The sequence below is a fragment of the Mobula birostris genome, chromosome 3, assembly GCF_030028105.1.
Source record: "Mobula birostris isolate sMobBir1 chromosome 3, sMobBir1.hap1, whole genome shotgun sequence".
Lineage (NCBI taxonomy): Eukaryota > Metazoa > Chordata > Chondrichthyes > Myliobatiformes > Myliobatidae > Mobula > Mobula birostris.
The window spans coordinates 63,002,971-63,024,113 of record NC_092372.1 but is presented as its reverse complement, the minus strand read 5'-3'; the positions used below and the strand labels follow the sequence as shown (position 1 = coordinate 63,024,113).

General features: G+C 39.0%; 1 protein-coding gene across 1 annotated transcript in view; it reads right to left on the bottom strand.

Moving 5' to 3' along the window:
• Positions 1–276: 276 nt before the first annotated feature.
• Positions 277–21,143, bottom strand: part of nfxl1 (nuclear transcription factor, X-box binding-like 1) — a 105,390-nt gene continuing 84,523 nt past the window's right edge. The window contains exons 20-22 of the mRNA XM_072252755.1: positions 19,326–19,412; positions 17,592–17,645; positions 277–1,533 (exon numbers count right to left, since the gene is read on the bottom strand). Of these exons, the coding sequence (XP_072108856.1) occupies positions 1,360–1,533; positions 17,592–17,645; positions 19,326–19,412 (315 nt within the window). The 3' untranslated portion in view covers positions 277–1,359. The remainder of the gene's footprint in view (positions 1,534–17,591; positions 17,646–19,325; positions 19,413–21,143) is intronic.

Here is a 21,143-nt window from a genome sequence, read left to right as displayed (position 1 = left end):
GATTAAGAACATTTACCAAAGTAGAAGGCAATTTGTTAACAAATCTAAAACTAAAGTCCTTTGGGAAAAGTAAGAGTTTAAAAAATGCTTCAGCCTCTTAACAGAATAAAAAACTGAAATTAGCAGATGTGAGGCTCTCATGTAAACAGCCACTGTCAAATATTCTTCCTTGGTGTGTTTTGGGGTGACACTTTATTTGAATGAATAAAGAAGCTGATTGAATGAGAACACATCTTTCTACATCTTTTATTCTGCAGAACAAAATTTATTCACTAGAGTAAAGGTATACGACCATAAATCAAAAACAATTAAATCACAGTTAAAAATTCAGCTAAATACACAGATAAATTCTAATTCAGGACACATAACATGACGTAATTCAAACTATTTGAATTCAATGCTCTGTTTTAAGTTTAGCAATAATTTCCTACAGAAATGAGTTTGCAGAACATAACATGCAAGCAGTTTTGAATTAATTTTAAGTTACTAGTATATTTAAATAATGGATTGAAAAGTAATACAACTATATAACTGAAGTGTGAAAACACAAGGTTTAGCACTGATCTCAAAGACCAAACTTATTTTTGGATGGTGGAACAAAATGACCCATTCGTGATAAGCTAGGTAATGGGCCAACATAGGCAGTTACATGTCAATTGATCTGAAGTCATAAAAATTCCACATTTTCGTGTCTCAGAGCCAGCTACTTTAATTTGTGGCTTTATTTTGATCATGTAAAGCACTGTGTAAACAACGCAAAAAATCCCAACTGATCCTTTTGATCTCAAACAGCAAAGGATTACACCATGGAAAGGTGATCAACAGTTCAAAACATTCTGGCTAGCTGGGGTCAACTATTTTTATCTCCAAGCATTTTTGATTGTTACTTGCACTGAAAAGATAACAGGAAAGGGTGAGAATTAAAAATGTTGGAATGGATCAAAAAAAAACACAATTTGAACACTTTAAACAAGCCTTTCTAAACTCAGATTAACAAAGGAAGAAATAAACTAAACAGCTGTAATGTAATCTATACAAGCTGATTTCTCACAACAGATTTTGCTTCCAGTGTATAGGAATACAATTCATAGACCTCAATGGAATTTCATTATGCATGCCTAAATACACAGAAGTGTTGTCTAATCTTTCATACATGTACAAATTGAATACCTATTTGTCACGTGTATCAATCACTTTTAACATTAGTGATGGCATTTTTAAATCTTTTCAGGTTTGAGGAAAACTCAAAATATATCCTTGTGTGGGACTCTACCTAATGCAATTATTTTTGAAAAAGGTACTTTAATATATATTTTTCTCTCCCAATTAATTTTGGTCATACAAAGTCTTCTAATCTTATCAATTGAGTTGCAGTAGATAAAAAGTAACCATTGCTAGAATAACTCCACAGATAGGGATCATCAGGTATTTCTTGTATTTCTGCCAAGCGGTCTCTTTGGTCTCTTCTGCATCCCGCCTCTTGTTCTTCTTACGGCGACCTTTCTGCCTTTTCTCAAAGGCTTCTAGTTCCACCTGGATAAGATGCCAGACAAAGCAGGTTTTATTTTTGAAATTAAAAAAAAATTAAGCTACTGATTAGAAGAGAGAAAACAAGCATTTCAGATGTACTATTTTTCATGAGCGTATCTATGGGGAAATTACAAGCATAACATAGTGAAGTCACTGATAATTGATAGCATATAAAAGGCTGATTTGTACCTGCATAAAACAGAAAATCTCATTTAATATTTGTTTTCTACCTCTTACACCCATTCTAAAGGTACCTGACCTCAGCCAGGATAGAGTTTGAAACAATAAAATTGGTTCCAATACCCCTGGATTTCGAAGGCACAAACATTAGCCCAAGATTTCATTTCTGAGCATCATCCATTGACTTTACTGAGTGTGCATAAACTATGTTCCAATAGAGTACAATTAGACCTTGCTGTTACACCTGTCAGAGTGAAAATGGTTCAGCAGAGGTTACTACCTTTGCTTCTCTTTTAAATTAATGCAGCTTTCAAAAACTGAAAATTGATTTGCTTTTCATGACAGACATACAGAATTATAGAACTAGATTTTAGGAATGAAAAAAATCATTCAGCATTGACTCTAGCCTTTAAATTTTTGAAGTGGTACAGGTTTTCATTTTTTTCCCTTCAGAAATTGTAAATGTTACAATGACATTACTGGAAGTGATTTTAAAGACACCTGAAATTCAGAGATGAACATGATGACTAGACAACATAATTTTTGTCAACCTGAAATTGGAACTAGAAACAAGAATATAATAGTACAACTAAATAATGTTCATCAGTGAAATATAAAGGTCATTACAATTTTCAAACACTAAGAGGTGGTGATAATTACTTCTTGTATTTTTTTATTTGTGCAGTGGGGGGTAATGCTCGCATTATTTGGCTTGCACAAATTATTGTTATTCTATGTTATTTAGAAGTGAAAATTTAAATGTTATTGCTTTGTCCAATCTTTAAAGAATTTTCTTCAGCATACAAAATAGGCTGAAAGGTCATTGGATTTTCAAATCAAATCAGTAAGAAAGCACCAGCATTTGATAGCAACTCTCACACTTACAGCATGACCCAAAGTGGTGAACAGCCCAGGCACTTCTGAAATGCAGACATGGGACACCATGTATTTTCAAGATACCAAAAACCACAAATATATTTGTGATGGTCCTGGTTAAAAATATTGAGCAGGAAACCAGGAAAACATGTTCTTCAAGTATTGATGTGGGATCTTTCCATTTCATTGAACAGACAGCCAAATATACACTTCTAATAATGTCCTTGAGGGATTAGAAATGGAAAAGGTGAGCTGTTTTAAGTTCAACATCTCCAAGGATCTATCCTTGGCCTAACATGTTGATACAATCCAGGGGGTCAGTGTGGACATGGTGGAGGATTACAAATACCTGGGGATATGAATTGACAATAAACTGGACTGGTTGAAGAACACTGAGGCTGTCTACAAGAAGGGTCAGAGCCGTCTCTATTTCCTGAGGAGACTGAGGTCCTTTAACATCTGCCGGACGATGCTGAGGATGTTCTACAGGTCTGTGGTGGCCAGTGCTATCACGTTTGCTGTCGTGTGCTGGGGCAGCAGGCTGAGGGTAGCAGACAAAAACAGAATCAACAAACTCATTCGTAAGGCCAGTGATGTTGTAGGAATGGAACTGGACTCTCTCACGGTGGTGTCTGAAAAGAGGATGCTGTCTAAGTTGCATGCCATCTTGGACAATGTCTCCCATCCACTACATAATGTACTGGTTGGGCACAGGAATACAATCAGCCAGAGACTCATTCCTCCGAGATGCAGCACAGAGCGTCATAGGAAGTCATTCCTGCCTGTGGCCATCAAACTTTACAACTCCTCCTTTGGAGGGTCAGACACCCTGAGCCGATAGGCTGGTCCTGGACTTATTTCATAATTTACTGACTTAATTTACATATTACTATTTAACTATTTATGGTTCTATTACTATTTATTATTTATGGTGCAACTGTAACGAAAACCAATTTCCCCCGGGATCAATAAAGTATGACTATGACTACTATGACAATTACAAAGTTGGCATGACAGCAGCTATATATCATTAGGAATTTGAGGTGTGTCATCAAAAACTCTCACAAATTTCTCCAGATGTACTGTGGACAGCATTCTAACTGGTTGCATCACTGTCTGGTATGGGGGGGGGGGGCAGAACTGGGTAAAGCACTAGTTTCCAAAGCATCCTGGACACCTTCAAAAGGAAATGCATCAAAAAGGTGGCATCCATCATTAAGGAACACCATCATCCAGGACATACCCTCTTCTCATTAGAATCAGGATCAGTTTTAATATTACTGGCATATGTCATGAAATTTGTTAACTTAGCAGCAGCAGCAGCAATACAATGCAATACATTATAAATGTAGAAACAAATAAATGAATTATAGCAAGTATATATATCTATATTAAATAGTTAAATTAAAAATAGTAGTGCAAAACAAATAATTAAAAAGTGAGATAGTGCTGGTGGGCTCAACGTCCATGTAGAAATCAGATGGCAGAGGGGAAGAAGCTGTTCCTGAATCGTGGAGTGTGTGCCTTCAAGCTTCTATACCTCCTACCTGACAGTGACAACGAGAAGAGGGCAAGTCCTGGGTGATGTCCATTGCTACCATCAAGGTGGCAGTACAGGAACTTGAAGACAAACTCAACTTTTCGGGAATAGCTTCTCCCCCTCCACCATCAGATTTCTGAATGGACAATGAACCCATAAACACTTCCTCAGTATTTTTCCCCTCTCTTTTTACACTATTTAATTTATATATATATATATATATATATATAGTGTATTCCAGTTAATGGGACACATCAGGTTCAGTACATTTTGGCTCAATTAAGTGGCTGTCTCAACTAGCCGAAGTTTTATGGAAAATGTTAAGGTATTAAAAGACAAACTACTGTTTAACTGAGTAACAAATTATGTATTTAAATGAAATACAGAAAAAATTATAACACTAGCAATATTACTACAGTACTATAAAACCATATTCATTCCTAAAATATATCAACAGAGGAATTCATCCAGTGTACACGCAGTGTCCTTTTGATTGACATTAAATGAACAAAATCAATGCAGACACCAAGTGCAGGTAATCGATCCACTATGCAACCCGTTGGTTTCTTTGAACCTGATAGTGTTGTGGATTTGTAGCAAAAGGACCCATTCAGTGTGGCACAATAAAAAAGGCCTATTTCATCGTCATTGTAGGTATCATCGCACAATATTTTTTGAAGCAAGTCAGGGAGTTTTGTAGATATCCATGTTTTTGCAATTATAGCAACAGCAATATCTTTCTCACCATGTATTTCCTTAAATTTAATATGGTGCCAACACTTCCATCAAGGCAAACAACCATTTGTTGCTTTATAATCTTCGTGACCAGCTCTGACTTGTTTTTAAACATTGGTCCACTGGCACACACACTTCATCCAGTTACAATGGAAAACCATTGATTGAGGACCTGTTTAATATCTGGATCCTTAGCTTCATGCTTTTGTTTTTGGGATGTTCCCTGTAGTCCATTGCATAATGCTTATTCTCGCAGTTTACCTTGCAGATGTATCAGTGTGTAATTCTAAATTTCAGCACTCCAGTTATCTCTGCCAGCTGACAATGAGTGTTGTGAGCAGACATCCCACCTCTCCCGGATATTGATAGTGGCTCCCTGACGCCTGGAAATTATATACAGTATCCCGGAAATAGATTTTTTTGAGAGGGAGAGCGAGCATCCTGATTGGTCTCTCTTCATGCTAAGAGTGGTCCCCAACCACCGGGCCGCGAAGAAACAATATGATTTGGCGATATGAAATGATATGAGTCAGCTGCACCTTTCCTCATTCCCTGTCACGCACTGTTGAATTTTAACGCACACGAGGTCATCAGTGACCCAAGACGTGCAAAGGAATAGGTCCGTGACCCATTTGTGAATGTTTCCGGTGAATCTCCCATGTCAGCGCGGGAAAAAGATCAACTCCTCGAGCTTGCAAATGACGGCGGGCTGAAAAGTATGTTTGACATAACATCTCTGCCGGCATTCTGGATCAAAGTCAAGGCTGAATATCCTGAGATAGCCACGAAAGCACTGAAAACGTTGCTTCCATTTCCAACATATCGCTGCGAAGCGGAGTTTTCTGCAATGAATGCAACGAAAACTAACTTGTGGAATGGACTGGACATCAGGAACTCCCTTCGAGTATCGCTGTCTCCCATCACCCCTTGATGGGACCGTCTTGTTGCAGGGAAACAAGCTCAGGGCTCCCACTGATTCAGCGATATTGGTGTGTTGCAATGATTTTATATGTTCATACGAGGAAAATATGCACTGTGTGTTTAATATCCAAACGTTACATAAAATATTATGATGCTATTGACTTATAAGTGACTTATAATTCAGTGGTCCCCAACCTCCGGGCCGTGAAGAACACAGCAGTGGCCAGAACGCCCCCAGTACATCTGTAAGAAAAAAGCCAAAGTAAACAAGCTAATTAATTAGGTGCCACCCGGCATGTAAATGTCAACCCAGATCAGAGGCGATTGCCGATTGCGTCGCCTCTGATCTGGGCCGACACTTACGTGCCGGGCGGCACCTAATCAATTAGCTTGTTTATTTCGGCTTTTTTCTTAAAGATGTGCTGGGTGCATTCTGGCTACTGCTATATTCTTCGTGGCCTGGAGGTTTGGGACCACTGTTATAATTGACTTATCACTATATTCATGCGAGGAAGATATGCGCTGTGTGTTTAATATTAAATTCGTTAGATAAACCCCTTTAGAAATGAAATTGAGTGTATTAGCCACTTACAAACTTATCACCTATATTCCGGTCACATTTAACACCCCCCTCTCCCCCCACCCCCCCCGCACCGGTCCGCAAGAATATTGTCAATATATAAGTACATATTTTAATGTCAGATTTGCTGCATATATCCAACTTGGTTTACAAATTAGACAAAATCACTAAACAAAGTATTATATACACCCTTGGAGGTTGACGGGGGGGAGGGGAGGAGCTACCTCCCTGAAATGAGTTTTTGTAGGGTGGGATGTCTGTGTTAGGCAAATAGGTTTTTAATTCAGTCCAGTTGGGTATTTTTACAGTTACTGTCAAATCCTTTTGGTAGCATCTTGGCAAGGGGTCGGCAATTTTTTAAAATGATCAAAAATCACTGCTCTTTGAATCGATGTCCATTGGCCCAAACAGATAACATAACACAAGTACACACAACTAATGCTATTTAGAAACTGTTTGCTTTAAGCACAGTGTAGTGTCCAAGGGCTACATAATGTGCACGTGACCAATGCCCGTTAGAAATTGTTTGGCAACAACCTCCTACTCCAATTAAGTGGCATAGTGTCCCAAAGAAATGAAAGGAATCCTGGCTATTTTCTTGATTTTTGCCAAGAGTTGTCTCAAATAAGCAACTGCCCAATTGACCAATGGCCCAATTAACCGGAATCCACTGTACTTATTGTAATTTATACAACATCACGGAGGCGGAGTTAAGATGGCGCTAAATGGTGATTCCTTTGCTTGCATCTTCGGAAACAGCTCTATTTCCATCTTTAATATCTTTACTTTTCCCTTTCAGAATTCTTTTGAAGACCCTGACCTGGAGTTACATGCAGACTTTGGTTCTTTGCAGGAACGGGATCCATTCTCAGGGTTTCAGGACTGGCCGTTTTTCGGCACACCAAGGGTTCGGCCTGAGTGTCCGGCTCATATTTCAAAGCCCAAGATCTTGGGGCACTGGAGAAGGGCGGGTCGAGGGTTGGTGTCACAGCAGGAGCCCCGTATGTTGTCGGGGAAGTCAGAAAATCTACTGCTGTGGGCCCGAAGACTTGAGATCTTTGCGATCTTCAGGCAGAGAGCTCAAAAAAAGTGACGTAACAGACTTTTAACATCGTAAACCAGCGAGTTGTTGTTATGTCTCCCTGCTCACTGGGAAAATGGAGACACCTCCTTCACAGCAGCACACACAAAATGCTGGTGGAAAGCAGCAGGCCAGGTAGCATCTATAGGAAGAGGTACAGTCGACGTTTCGGACCGAGACCCTTTGTCAGGACTGTACCTCTTCCTATAGATGCTGCCTGGCCTGCTGCTTTCCACCAGCATTTTGTGTGTGTTGCTTGGATTTCCAACATCTGCAGATTTCCTCGTGTTTGCGTTTTTAAAGACCCCTCTTTCTCCCTCATTTGGGAGAGACAGAACCTGTGGTTTGTCGAATGCTGTATGAAACGCAAAGTCTTTGGGGTAACTGCAAGTCTGTGTCTTTGCCATTGCCTTGCTCACGCTTGAGTATTCGGTGGCCGTGCTGATGCTTGCTTTTTTTTTTGCTGGTGGGGGGGAGGGGGGATTGTTGCTGGCTGCCGCTTACGCACGGAAGGGGGGAGTTGGGGGGGACTTTGGGGTTCTCATGTTTAACTGTCGTTCATTCTTTAGGGCACTTCTCTGTTTTCGTGGATGTTTGCAAAGAAAAAGCATTTCAGGATGTATATTGTATACATTTCTCTGACATTAAATTGGACCTTTTTATTACTTTATTTTACAATGTACTGCTGCTGCAAAACAACAAATTTCATGACATACGACGGTGATATTAAACCTGATTCTATCAATCATTTCAAACCAGATATTACATTTTAGTCCTAAATGGAGCTTCTAAGACAATAAAGTACTTAATTGTCAGATTCCCTGCTCAATTAAAAAACAAAATATACAGCAGATATTCATGAATAAAACTAATTCCAATCTAAATCATTGCTCATGTAATTGCAGATTATTTATACAATGTGGCAGAAATGAACAAAAAAGTTTCTAATGTTAATTTTGCACTCACATGCTAGTGATTTCTGGGCATTTGGTACCACCCTTGTGGCTACATTCTGATGTTAGAAAGGGAGTGTAATGCTGTGATATACCAGCACTAGTAAAGGGGGATATGCTCGAAAAGCTACACTACATGGGTGGTGACACAGGAACCTTGCCTCCTCCAGGGAACTAAAAAATGTTGCAATTCATATTTTTGCATTGCTTAAGGTTGTTTTTTAAACTTTTAAGCCTATTTAATTGCTTGCTATTCATGTTAAGCTTTTTTAAATAGTTTAAAATTTTGTAAGCTTTTAAAAAGTCATTATCAGAACTTTCAAACCACAAAAATACACTGCTTTGCTCATAATAATGAAATAATTTCAGGAGGTCCATGTACCAGCTGATTACAACAATATGAACACAATCGAAGCCATTCCTGCAGCTCATAAGGAGGAGGCACACACTGCAGGAAGTCATTTCAAAGCTTTAGAAACCTTTATTGTAACAAAAAAGCCAGGAATGAGAACTTATAACATAGCTCTCATATCCAGTACAGGAACTACTAGAAGAGAGGGAAACCAGGAAAGAGCCTGTTTTTTCATGACCCTGGAGAATGCCAGAGATTGACAACAGAAGTAATGCCCCATGGATCTGGGTACAGTGCTGGAAGTTTAATAATATCTGGTCAAAGTTAATGAAGACATACACAAAGCACAGCAACAAACAGATACATCAGTATGCTTGGATATTGCTTCAAGCATTCTACTACCATTACTTAGTGACAAACCAAACACTTACCTAGCACGCATCTACATATTTGTAGACGCAATATGGAGACTAATCTATGCACATTTTGTAGCTCGCACGCAGTACCCACTATTCAACCATGACAACATCCCAAACTTTAAATAATGTGCTCGTCACAATGAGACTGGCTACCACACGGACTGTGGCCAACAATATAGCCAAGGTCATTGAAGGAATGCTCATATCCATTCCACTTTCTCACAGCCCTCTCCCCAAACCACCCCATTTTTTTTCTTGTTACATGATGCAGGTGACTTAAACAAGCTTCATACTTCACCTGCTGAGATCAAAACTGTGTGTCTTTCTCTTTTCAGACACCAAAGAAAAATTGTCTACACTGACACCAGAACTGGATGAAATTTAAGTAAGAGGGCATGCTGTCCCTCCATCTGACGTTTGTAAACACAAGCTCAGATCATGGAATGCTCCTCATGTAGTGATCACAGGGTACAAGAAGCCTATAGACAAGCAAACACCTTTCAGAACGTCTTTCTTGTTAATCAGCTCCCTGCACACAAGTTCTTACGTCACTTCTGTTAAAATACAGATCATACTAAATTAGGAAGTCCTATAGGCTCTTGATTGCAGATACATCAAGATGCTTCAGGAGTACTCAGGGCTTTCTCAAAGCCAGTACCAAGAGTAAATGGAAATCCAACTTCAAACTTGAACATTATGGCCAATACTTTATCCTTGGCCTTGTAACAACATCTAGCTCCAGCTCTATTTCAATACTTAGGGACAAAAACAGACTGACAGCATTTCATGGCTTAGGTTGCAGATTCCACAATGGCATAAGCAGACACTATGTAACAGAGTGATGCAAATTCAGAATACTGCCAATGTGGCCCTGGATTTTACTATCTATAGGTACTTCCAGCTAATCACAGTTCTCTATGACACTAGAAATCTGTCCTTCACTCTCCGTAGTCATTACAGAGTCGTCTATGAGAAGTGCACAGAATTGTAGGGAAGGCTAAGGAACACAGAATATAGGCAATTAAGGGCTTGCACAATAACTATATGGTTTTGGTATTAATCAAATGCATGTCACTGTTACTTTGCATGGTACATGCTATGGAAAAAAATCAGGCTCTTGTTTTCATTCCCACTAGAGAGAGTTCAAAATTGCAAAGCTGCAAGACCACAATGGTTTACAAATTCTATAGTGAGGTGCTCACCAAATGACTTCACAAAATAATTACAATCACTCAGATGACACAAAGCTGCTGAGTAACTTTTTTTCTACCCGTTTCCAAGACCGCAGTTTTAAACACATGAAAACAGCTTTCAGGATAAAATGTATGCCCTGATTGCTGACCCCATCTACCACCCTAAGTGTTTAATACAGTCCATTACCAAATGTAGTGCTGTATGCGCCATTTACTAAATGGAAGGCAACAACTTTTCTAAGCTTCCTCGGCAGTACAAACAAAAACTCAATCTCTCGCATCCAGAAGAATGGATGAGAGCAGCAATTAGTTGGTTACTAAAACACCTGCAATATCTTATCCAAGGCAAACATTTATATATAGTCACAGTTTGCAACCGTGCTGAAAAAACAAAATTTGGTTGTACTGTGACTGCCAGTGGTAGATTGCAGCAGAAGATAAACAAAATGGTGACATTAGAAGATGCAAATTTGAGAAGATGTTGGTATGCAGTGCCCTTTTTCCTTCAAAAATAGCAATGTGCATTTCCGTCAAAAAGTTTGACTTTTGTCTCATCTGTCCACAGAACATTGTCCCAGAAGGATTGTGGAACATCCAGGTGGTCTTTTGCAATCTCGAGATGTGCAGCAATTTTTTTTTGGACAGCAATGGTTTCCTCCATGAACACCATTCTTATTCAGTGTTTTTCTTATAGTGGACACATGAACAGAGACCTTAGCAAGGTCTAGACAATTCTGCAGGTCTTTTGCTGCTCCCCTTGGGTTCTTTTTCACCAACTTCAGCCATTGCCAAGAAAACGCCTCTAATCTGGACCAACATTTACATGCTGGGCGAGACCTAATTAATTAGCTTGTTTATTTCGGCTTTTTTCTTAAAGATGTGCAGGGTGCGTTCCGGTTACCGCTAGACCCCTGCATGCTTCACAGCCCGGTATTGGTTCACGGCCCGGAGGTTGGGGACCACTGCTATAATCCACAGCTCCAATCTCATCTCATTAGTTGGAACACCTGACTCCAAACAGCTTTTGAAGAAGGCATTACCCAGAGGTTTACATACTTTTTTGACCCTAGACTGTGATAGTTTAGATGGTGTACTCAGTATTGATGAGAAGTAGTACAATTGTTTGTGTGTTATTAGTTTAGGCAGTTTGTGTTTGTCGATTATTGTGACTTAGATGAAGATCAGACCACATTTCATGAGTAATTAATGCAGAATACCAGTTAATTGCAAAGGATTCACAAACTTTTTCTTATAACTGTATGTCAGAATGCTGTTTTTAGATTTCAGCATTCAAAACAGCTGTTCCAGAGACATTGGTGAACAAACTCCTACTCCTCGGTCTAAATACATCACTGTGCAACTGGCAATCGGAACAGACCTCAGATAGTCAAGATGCTCAACCGCTCCTCCCTCCCCACCATCCCCCACATGGGTGCCTCCCACCCCCGGGCTGCGTGCTGAGCTCATCACTGTGCTCACTGCTCACACTTGACTGCACAGCAAAACACCCGAGTAATCACATCATCAAGTTCGTCGATAACACAACAGTGGTGGGGTTCATCACCAACAACAATGAAACAGCCTACAGAGAGAAGGTGGAAGAGCTTGAGGCCTGATGCCAAGCAAATAACCTCTTCCTTAATGTCAACAAGACAAAAGAGACTTTAGAACTCGCACCACCAACACCCCCTTTACATTGGCGACACAGCAGCGGAAACTGCAAGCAGTTTCAAACTCCTGGGAATGCACATCACTCCTAACTTCTCATGGTCCCTGAACACATCCTACACAGTCAAGAAAGCTCACCAACACCTTTACTTTCTGAGGAGGCTGAAAAGAGCTGCACACTGAATGTCCAAATGCATGTCATTCTACAGATGGGCAGCAGAGAACATCCTGACAGACAATCACTGGCTGGTACAAAAAGTGCACTGCAGCAGACTGGAAGGCTCTACAACAGTCAAAACTGGCCAGCAAATCCCAAGCACCAGTCTACTAGCAATCAAGAACATAGGTACAGAAAGGTCCTGGAAAAGGGCCAGTTATATGATGGATCTAACACACCCTGCTCATGGACTATTTGTCCCACTCCCGTCAGAGAGCATCCACACCAGGACCACCCGACTCAAAAACGGTTACTTTCCCAAGCAGTAAAGCTGATTAACACTTCCACCCACCAGCTCCACCCATTGCTTTATTATTTCCCACTAGACAATGGGATGACCCATTGGGGCACCCTTTGAGAGATGGGCAGTGCAGGCTGATGTGACCAGAATAAACATTAAATTTTCCTGAATGCTATTGGTATCGCTTTGCTTTGGAAACTGAAGTAGAAAACCTCAGTTTATTAAAGAAGAACGACACGTAGCAAGGCAAATATAGCTCTTCCTCATTTAACGAAGGACACTTTTGATGGCATAATTTCGGGTTTATCTGCCACCCTTGTGCCTCTCATTGTCATTCTGGAGACGTGCAGTCCTTTCATCCCCTGTCTCTTCATCTCTTCTGCTGTTCGTTCGTTGTCTCTGATCCTGGATTTCACAGCTCCTTTGTCTCTTCCTCTCCTCCTTCTGTGCCTGTTTTAGTCATTCTGGAGACGTGCAGCCCTTTCATCCCCAGTCTCTTCATCTCTTCTGCTGTTTTTTGTTTGTCTCCGATCCTGGAGACGTGCATGCCTCTCCTCCTCTGTCTCTTCTTCTCTCATCGTTTTTTGTCCTCTTTGATCCTGGAGTCATACGGCCCTGGCCTCATCTGATTCTTGTTCTCTCCCTCTCCTTGCCGTTTCCCGACAAGGTTTGGCGTCATCTCTTAACCATAATTTCCCCCTTCCCTTTCCATGCGGCATAGTTAGGCTGACCTTTTTTTTTTAATACCCTAATCCTGGATAGAAGATACGAAGCAGTAACACCAAAGGATGCTGATTATTCTTGATGTGGCTGGCGCTCTCCTAAATGGACATGATATAGTCACTGCTGTCCTTTGACTGCAGCAAAGGGTTTTATGAGTGTCTCGAAGTACATCATTACAATAAGATTTAATTATCTCTTATTGATGGGTGGCAGTTACATCTGTCCCAATCCTGCACATGCCGATGGTGATTAGCAGAATGTGACCCCTCGAAATAGAGCTACCTTGCCCTTTTGCTCCGGCAGGTGTTGCTGCTGAGGCAGGCCGTGCGCATGCGTCAGGCTGTCGCGTCCCGAATTCCATGATGGTGGATCAGCTCTAGGGTGAAAGCGAGCCTGTTTATTTTGGCGTATGAGCAATTTTATACGAATATATAACCCTGAACTTTGCCTGCATTCAGCAAGCTAGCACATTTTAATTCGATTTAGCCCAGAAAAGTGCCACCGTAATGCACCATTTGCGCTAATTGGAGGTCACAAACAGACAGACAGAACATGAGAGTTTTAGTAGTATATAGATCAGTCACCATACATACAGCCTAGTGTCAGTTTATAAGACACACAATCAACGTACAGTGCCAATAAAAAGCATTCACCCCTGCTCCCCGGAAGTTTACATGTTTTATTGTTCTACAATACTGAATGACAGTGGATTTAATTTGCCTTTTTTGACACTGATCAACAGAAAACTCTTTCATGTCAAAGTAAAAACAAATTTCTACAAATTGGTCTAAGTTTATTACAATTATTAAACACAAAATAATTGATTGCATAATTACTCACCCCTTCAAGTTAGTATTTGGCAGCAATTACAGCCTTGAGTCTATGTGGATAGGTGTCCATCAGCTTTGCACATCTGGACACTGCAATTTCTCCCCATTCTTCTTTACAAAACTGCTCAAGCTCTGTCAGATTGCATGAGGTTCGTGAGTGAACAGCCCTTTTCAAGTCCAACCACAAATTCTCAATTGGATTTTGGTCTGGACTCTTACTCGGCCACTCCAGGACATTAACTTTCTTGTTTTTAAGCCATTCCTGTGTAGTTTTGGCTTTATGCTTGGGGTCATTATCTTGCTAGAAAACAAATCTTCTCCCAGTCGTAGTTCTCTTGCAGACTAAATCAGGTTTTCCTCCAGGATTTCCCTGTATTTTGTTGCATTCATTTTACTCTCTACCTTCGCATGCCTTCCAGGAGCTGCTGCAGTGAAGCATCCCCACAGCATGATGCAGCCACCACCATGCTTCATGGTAGGGATGATGTGTGCTGTTTGGATATGCCAAACATAGCATTTAGTCTGATGGCCAAAAAGCTCAATTTTGGTTTCATCAGACCACAGAACTTTCTTCCAGCTGACTTCAGAGTCTCTCACATGCCTCCTCGTAAACTCTAGCCGAAATTTCACGAGAGTTTTTTTCCTCCCAACAGTGACTTTCTCTTTGCCACTCTCCCATAAAGCTGCAACTAGTAAAATACCTTTTCAAAACCTTTTTGCCGAATTGCTTGGAGTGTTCTTTTATCTTCATGGTATAGTTTTTGCCAGGATACTGACTCACCAGTAGTCAGAACTTCCAGATACAGGTGTAATTTTACTACAATCAATTGAAACACCTTGACTGCACACAGTTCTCCAAAAACAGATCTCCATTTAACTAATTATGAGACGTCTAAAACCAATTGGCTGCATCAGTGATGATTTGGTGTGTCATATTAAAGGGGTGAATATTTATGCAATTATTTTGTTTTATACTTGTAATTATTTTAGATCACTTTGTAGAGATCTGCTTTCACTTTGACACTACAGAGTCTTTTTCCGTTGATTAGTGTAAAAAAAGCCAAATTAAATCAATGTTGTAAAACAATAAAACATGAAAATTTCTGGTGGGGGGGTGATGTGATTACTTTTTATAGGCTCTGTTTTTCTCAGCTATCTTACGTATTTATTTATTGTGTTTTTTATTATTATGTTCTTTATCTTTGTGTTTTGCTATTTTGCACTGCATACGATCTGAAGCAATTATTTTGTTCTCCCTACATTTGTATACGGGAAATGACAGTAAACAGTCTTGAATTTCACTTTATCATGTTAGCTAAATTTACGTATTAATCTCATTTAAGACTTCAACCACACCCATCACATGTGGTGATCAAACAGAGTGGGTTTTTGAACATCAGCACCTTAATTACACAACCATCTATAAAACCATAGAAATACACAAATACCAAGAAATGAAACAGATGGTCACAACACATTCCTACTATTGTAAAGGCTGTAAGTTTTTCATTGCACCTGTGCATACTTGTTCTTGCATCTATGACAAAATACTTGACCTTGAATGTAGTATCACTGATTATTCACCTAACAGTTGTGAAAATATACATCAAGCACAAAACCCCTGCCTTCTAATTGTCATGTACACAATAAAAACAGGTGTAGACTAATCAGTTGCTTGTGCTTGCTCTGTATTCAATGTTATAGCTAATTTATCCTTTTGACTCTTTCATACAATAACCCCATATCCCTTGATTACCTTAAAATCCAAAAATCCGTAAGTCCATTTTGAATTGGTGACTTAAACTCCATAACCTCGTGTAGAGAATTCCAATGATTCCGTATCCTCAAGGTGAAGAGATTCAATCTCATCTTAATCATGAAAGAACCAACCACAGGCCACAACCACCCTGCATTTTCTCTGGTTAAAGCCCATAAAAATTTTGTATGTTTCAGTAGAATTTCTTCTAACTTTTCTAAGTTCTCAGCATTGGGTCATTTCACTTAATTTATCCTCAGGAAAAAATCTGCCATGTTTAGAATCAATCTGGTAAACCTTTGTTGTACTTGCCCTAGCGCAAGTTATACTTCCTGAGGTAAAAAAAAATCAGACATTTACACATTTTATACAATTCTAGTATGCCATCTTTACGCTTAGGCAAAACTATATGACAAGATTGCTTAGTAATTAGATAAAAAGAACATAGGTCTAATAACTGCTAGGTTTAATTCAATAGAAATGATTCATCTCTACCACAAATGCTAAAAACGTTTTGAACAATACTCTTCAGCCAATTTAATGGTAGTAAGACTTCAACTTTCAAATGACCTTTTCAACTAGCTTCACATGAAGCATGAGTTATAAAAATAGCCATAAAAAGGAACATTACTTCAGAAATATCCAAAGAGGGGGAAAAAATTAAGATAGAGACACGAGACCACAGATGCTGAAAATTTCGAGCATCAAACAATCTACTGGAGGAACCAGTAAGTAATGCTACATCCTTGCAGGGAAAGGAATTGTCAATATTATGATAGATAAATACTTTATTGATCTCAAAGGAAATTACAGTGTCACAGCAGCATTACAAGTTCACAGATATATGAATATTTGAAGAGAAGTAAGAATAAAATTAAGTTACCTCAAACAGTCTAACAGGAGGGGGTCATCACTTCCCCTGCTATAGGTTGACTCATTATAAAGCCTAATGTCCGAGAGTAAGAATGAGCTCATATAGTGCTCTTTGGAGCAGTGCTGTTGTTTTAGTCTATTACTAAACGTGCTCCTCTGTTCAGCCAAGGTGGCATGCAGAGGGTGAGAAACATTGTCCAAAATTGACAGGATTTTCTGTAGCGTCCTTTGGTCTACCACAGCCTCCAGTGTGATGTCTACCACACCCTCCATCAGCACTATGAACAGCAAGGGGAGACAGTATAAAGAGAGGGTAGTGGTGAAACAGCGGGCAGAGATGATTTGTGGAGTGGGGTGGGGGGAGGAAGAAGAGAGGTTGCAGGTAGGGGCAGGTTTTGTTGAAGGATGACAGGCACATGGAGCAATGTAGAGGAGAGCAGGGGTGGAGTTAGAGGTGGGTGACAAGAGAATGAGGGAGATGCAGCCAGGATTTGTTTGGAGTAGGGTGGGTGTCTAGAGGGTGAAAATGGAGACAGTTGCTGGAGGGTGATGAGCAGGAACACAAAGGCTCCAGTGGCGGATTCTGATAAGGAAGGTGATAATGGAAACCAGAGGGGCAGAAATGAAAGGTGATAGAACCAGGAAGAGGGGGTAGGCAGAGACAGCCAGTGGGTGAAATGCATGGATAGTTGGTGAATGGAATGGGGGAGTGCAGAAGTTGGGGGACAAAAGAGAACTGGAGGCTAGGGTTAAGCAAAATTTAAAACAAAACTTCACACTACAGAAAACCATCTGAGCAGAGGGTAAAAATAAATGTTATTCCATCATTTAAAAGATACATTTTGCACCAATAAACATTAAGAACATTAATTAATATCTTATTTTTACATCATGAATACTCTCAGCTAATTTATACCACTTACCTGCTGTTTTAATTTTTCTTTTTCAAGAGCTGCTTTCTCTTCAGCTTCTTTCATCTGGAGTTACCAGTTTAAAAATAAAATGTCTATATTATTAATTCAATAATTGGTTTACCTTTAAAAATGCAAAATGAGCAAATAACTTATTCAGCTATTGTTCTCATTTTTATTCGCAAAACTTGCAGATCAAATCTGACATTTTAGATTAGCTATACTGTTTGTATAGTGGATAATGATCAGCATATCCTCAGCAGTAATTTGAAAAATAACTACGCTTCATTTCAACAAATCACAAGTCATTTCAAAAGTTTAAATAATATTTCATTCTCCTCACTTAAATGGGGTTTAAGCCTTTTTCCCCCAAATGTGACTATCATAAGACATATAATCATCATCCAGTTTGTAAAAGTGGAAAGAGGAAATCTAAATTGCTCCTTGCTAAAATATGCATTTATGGGGCTCTTATAGCAAAATGAAATTGGAGTACATCCATGTTAAATATAAGCCACCTGGCAAATTTTAATGAACTTATCCCTTATAATGCATATAAGGTTTTGCATGTAACCCAATACAGTTCTTGGGAGTCTTTAATTTAAAATCCTGTCTAGTTCCATAATGGCAAAATGATTAAAATTCTTCTGACTCTGGATTAACATTGCAATAATTCAATTTGAGGTAATTAGTTCATGATATATCATTTCTGGCAAAAGCTATTATTCCACTGCTTTTCCAGTCAGCTAGTTGGCAGCTGCAGAGAAGCTTTAAATCAGAAATAAATTAATGTTTCAAGCCATTGCTGACAATTCAATAGGTAAACACCATCACTGGGAATTTAGATATTGGTGAGAAATCATCTCCATTTCTCCAGGATCTGATTTGCAGTCACACCTTCAGTTATCAAGGGCCTAACATTTGGAATTCCCCCCCCCCCACTTCATGCTTACCACTCCTAATTTCTACATTTTTTGACCCAAGTTATAGCCATTCAGCATAAATACTTCATTTGACAGTATCATACTTTCGATAATGGTCTGCCAAGTACTTGGGAAACTTTCATTTTTTTTAAAGCTACTGATATTGAATGTTTTTGTATACTGTCAACACCCCTTGCCCAACTATTTTCATTTTGGCTGTGATCATATTCTCTCAGATAGATACTGTTCAAATCCAGGGAACGAGTCAAAAATTGTGCAATTATGAGGCCATTAATTTCTAATTAATATATTTCATGTTTGGGGTAAAAGAGACAGACATGACAGGATTTTAAAAAAAAACGAGAATGTAGATTTTTCACAAGGCATCACTGCTATGTGTCCACATAAGATTTATTTAATTCTATCCAACAACTATTGTTCAATTTCCTAATCAATTAATAAAAAACATTAAGTTGAGTCTGTGACAAATATCATGCTTTGAAACATTAAACTCTGAATACAAGATGCCACTATATCCTTTCTCATTTCTCTGCTTTCGCCACAACCTCTGCTTTTTACAAATATTTATCTTATTTACAAGTTCCATGGAATCTGCTTTTACTACCACACCTGGCGGAGAAAGTAACTGTGATTAAATATCTTCTGAGCAATATGACATGACACACGCATTATGGTAGCTTAACTTGTTGAAATCCACATATATAACTGCAATGGCTTGACTGGGGAGTTCCTTTGTTTGCCAAGTCTATTGTACCTTAAGGAAAGCTTGGAGAGTATAGCATGACAATACAGGAGACATTACCTCAGATGCCTTTTGTTTCATTTCCTGACAGGCTTCATCACATTCCACCAGGACCTGCTCCTTAGTCACCACTGAACACAGCATTTCCTTACAGAACACAGAAAGTGGCTACAGTATTAGTTCTTCAACGAATGTTGCATTAATTTAAAAGAAAACTATATATATTATGTATGAATGATCTAGATATAGTGAATTTAAATAAGCTTTTGCTTAAAATGTCATAAATACGCACACTTACTAATTGTCAATAAACTTTTTTTTAAACTCGCTACACAAAAAAACCATGGATGATACAGTTCATGCAATGATGGAAGTTATACTCAAAGTGCATGACTGACATCTCAACCATGCAGAATACATCTGAACCTTGCAGAACTCAAATTCAATTTCTTTTCTGAATCATTTCACTGACTTATTGCATGAACTGAAACAATAAAGATAGTCTTCTTCACCTAATTTTGAATAATTCTTCCCTGTATGCATAAAGGAATGCATTTGAAGATTAAGGAAAAACAAGCTTGTAATTGGTTTTAAAAAATGTAAAAGTATTTGAAATAGTTATTGGATGAATATTATATTGCATATAATGTTATCATTTAAATTCCCAAAATTAAACTGCTTTCTGTGAGGAATTTATAACTTTTTGAAGCCAATTACATGGCAGTCTGACTAAAGCCTCTTCAACTCAAACTATTTCAACCGAATCAACCTTAAAAATTTGATACACATTACCAATCTATTTACAGATGCAAGTGGTTTGTTTTTTTTTAATTTTCTTATGACCAAAGAGGGTATCATTCTGTCCATCAAGTCAATGCTAGTTCTCAAGAGCAATTCCATCCTCAATTTCCCCCATAACTTATTTTCTCTCAATGCCCCCCTCCCAGTTCTTATCAATACCACAGGTAATTTACAGTGGGCAATTAATCTACCCAACTGAACATCTTTAGTACGTGGAAGGAAACCAGGGCCCCAGGGTAAAACCGCACACAACTTGACCAGGAGCAGCGGACAAACATTTTAAGTCTAGTTTCTGGATAGATGGAGCACCACCCTGTTTAATTTGGATGGGACCACCAAATTAAAGTTTGTACAAGCGGCGTAATGTTTTCATTTATACCACTTAAACTGTCATTTAATATTTTTAAATATAATTTATTTTAGTAATTTAGACCCATTTGAATGTTCATTAAAACTACTCAAAGTCAAAAGGCCATCTGGATAGCTGCCAAGATCCATCAGGATCTTTCAATCTGAACATTATCCTTTCATCCTCTGTTCAACTCCTCGCTATATGCATTTAGGACACCTCTGGTGCCCTCTGTCACCTTCCTTGATAACTCTCAAAAAAACTGCATGTGCTAGAAACTGGCAAAAGGCAAAATGCTGCAAACACTTGGCAATATCTACAAAACAATCTTGTATCAAAAGCAGTGAGAAAATATTAGTTTTACAATGCATAGAGTGTAGATTAGATGGGGCAAGATGGATAGACAAATGGTAAATCTGTAGTAGGATGAAGGTACATTCTCAATTCTGCTGCTGAAGGGTCCTGAGATGAATCCAAATGGCATCCAAATGGCATCCAAATGAATCCCCTCCATAGATGCAACTTGACTTGCTGAGTTCCTTCAACATTCTGTGTGTGTTGATCACATTAGCAGTCCTTATATGCATATGACCCAAGACAAATATTCTCCATCTTATCCATCCTACCCTCATTCTCTAAAACCAATTTGTTTACTCTGTTGAAAGGTCTTCAAACTGTTTCCTTTCCACAAATGGGATTTGCCCTGCTGCGTATTTCCAACATTTTGT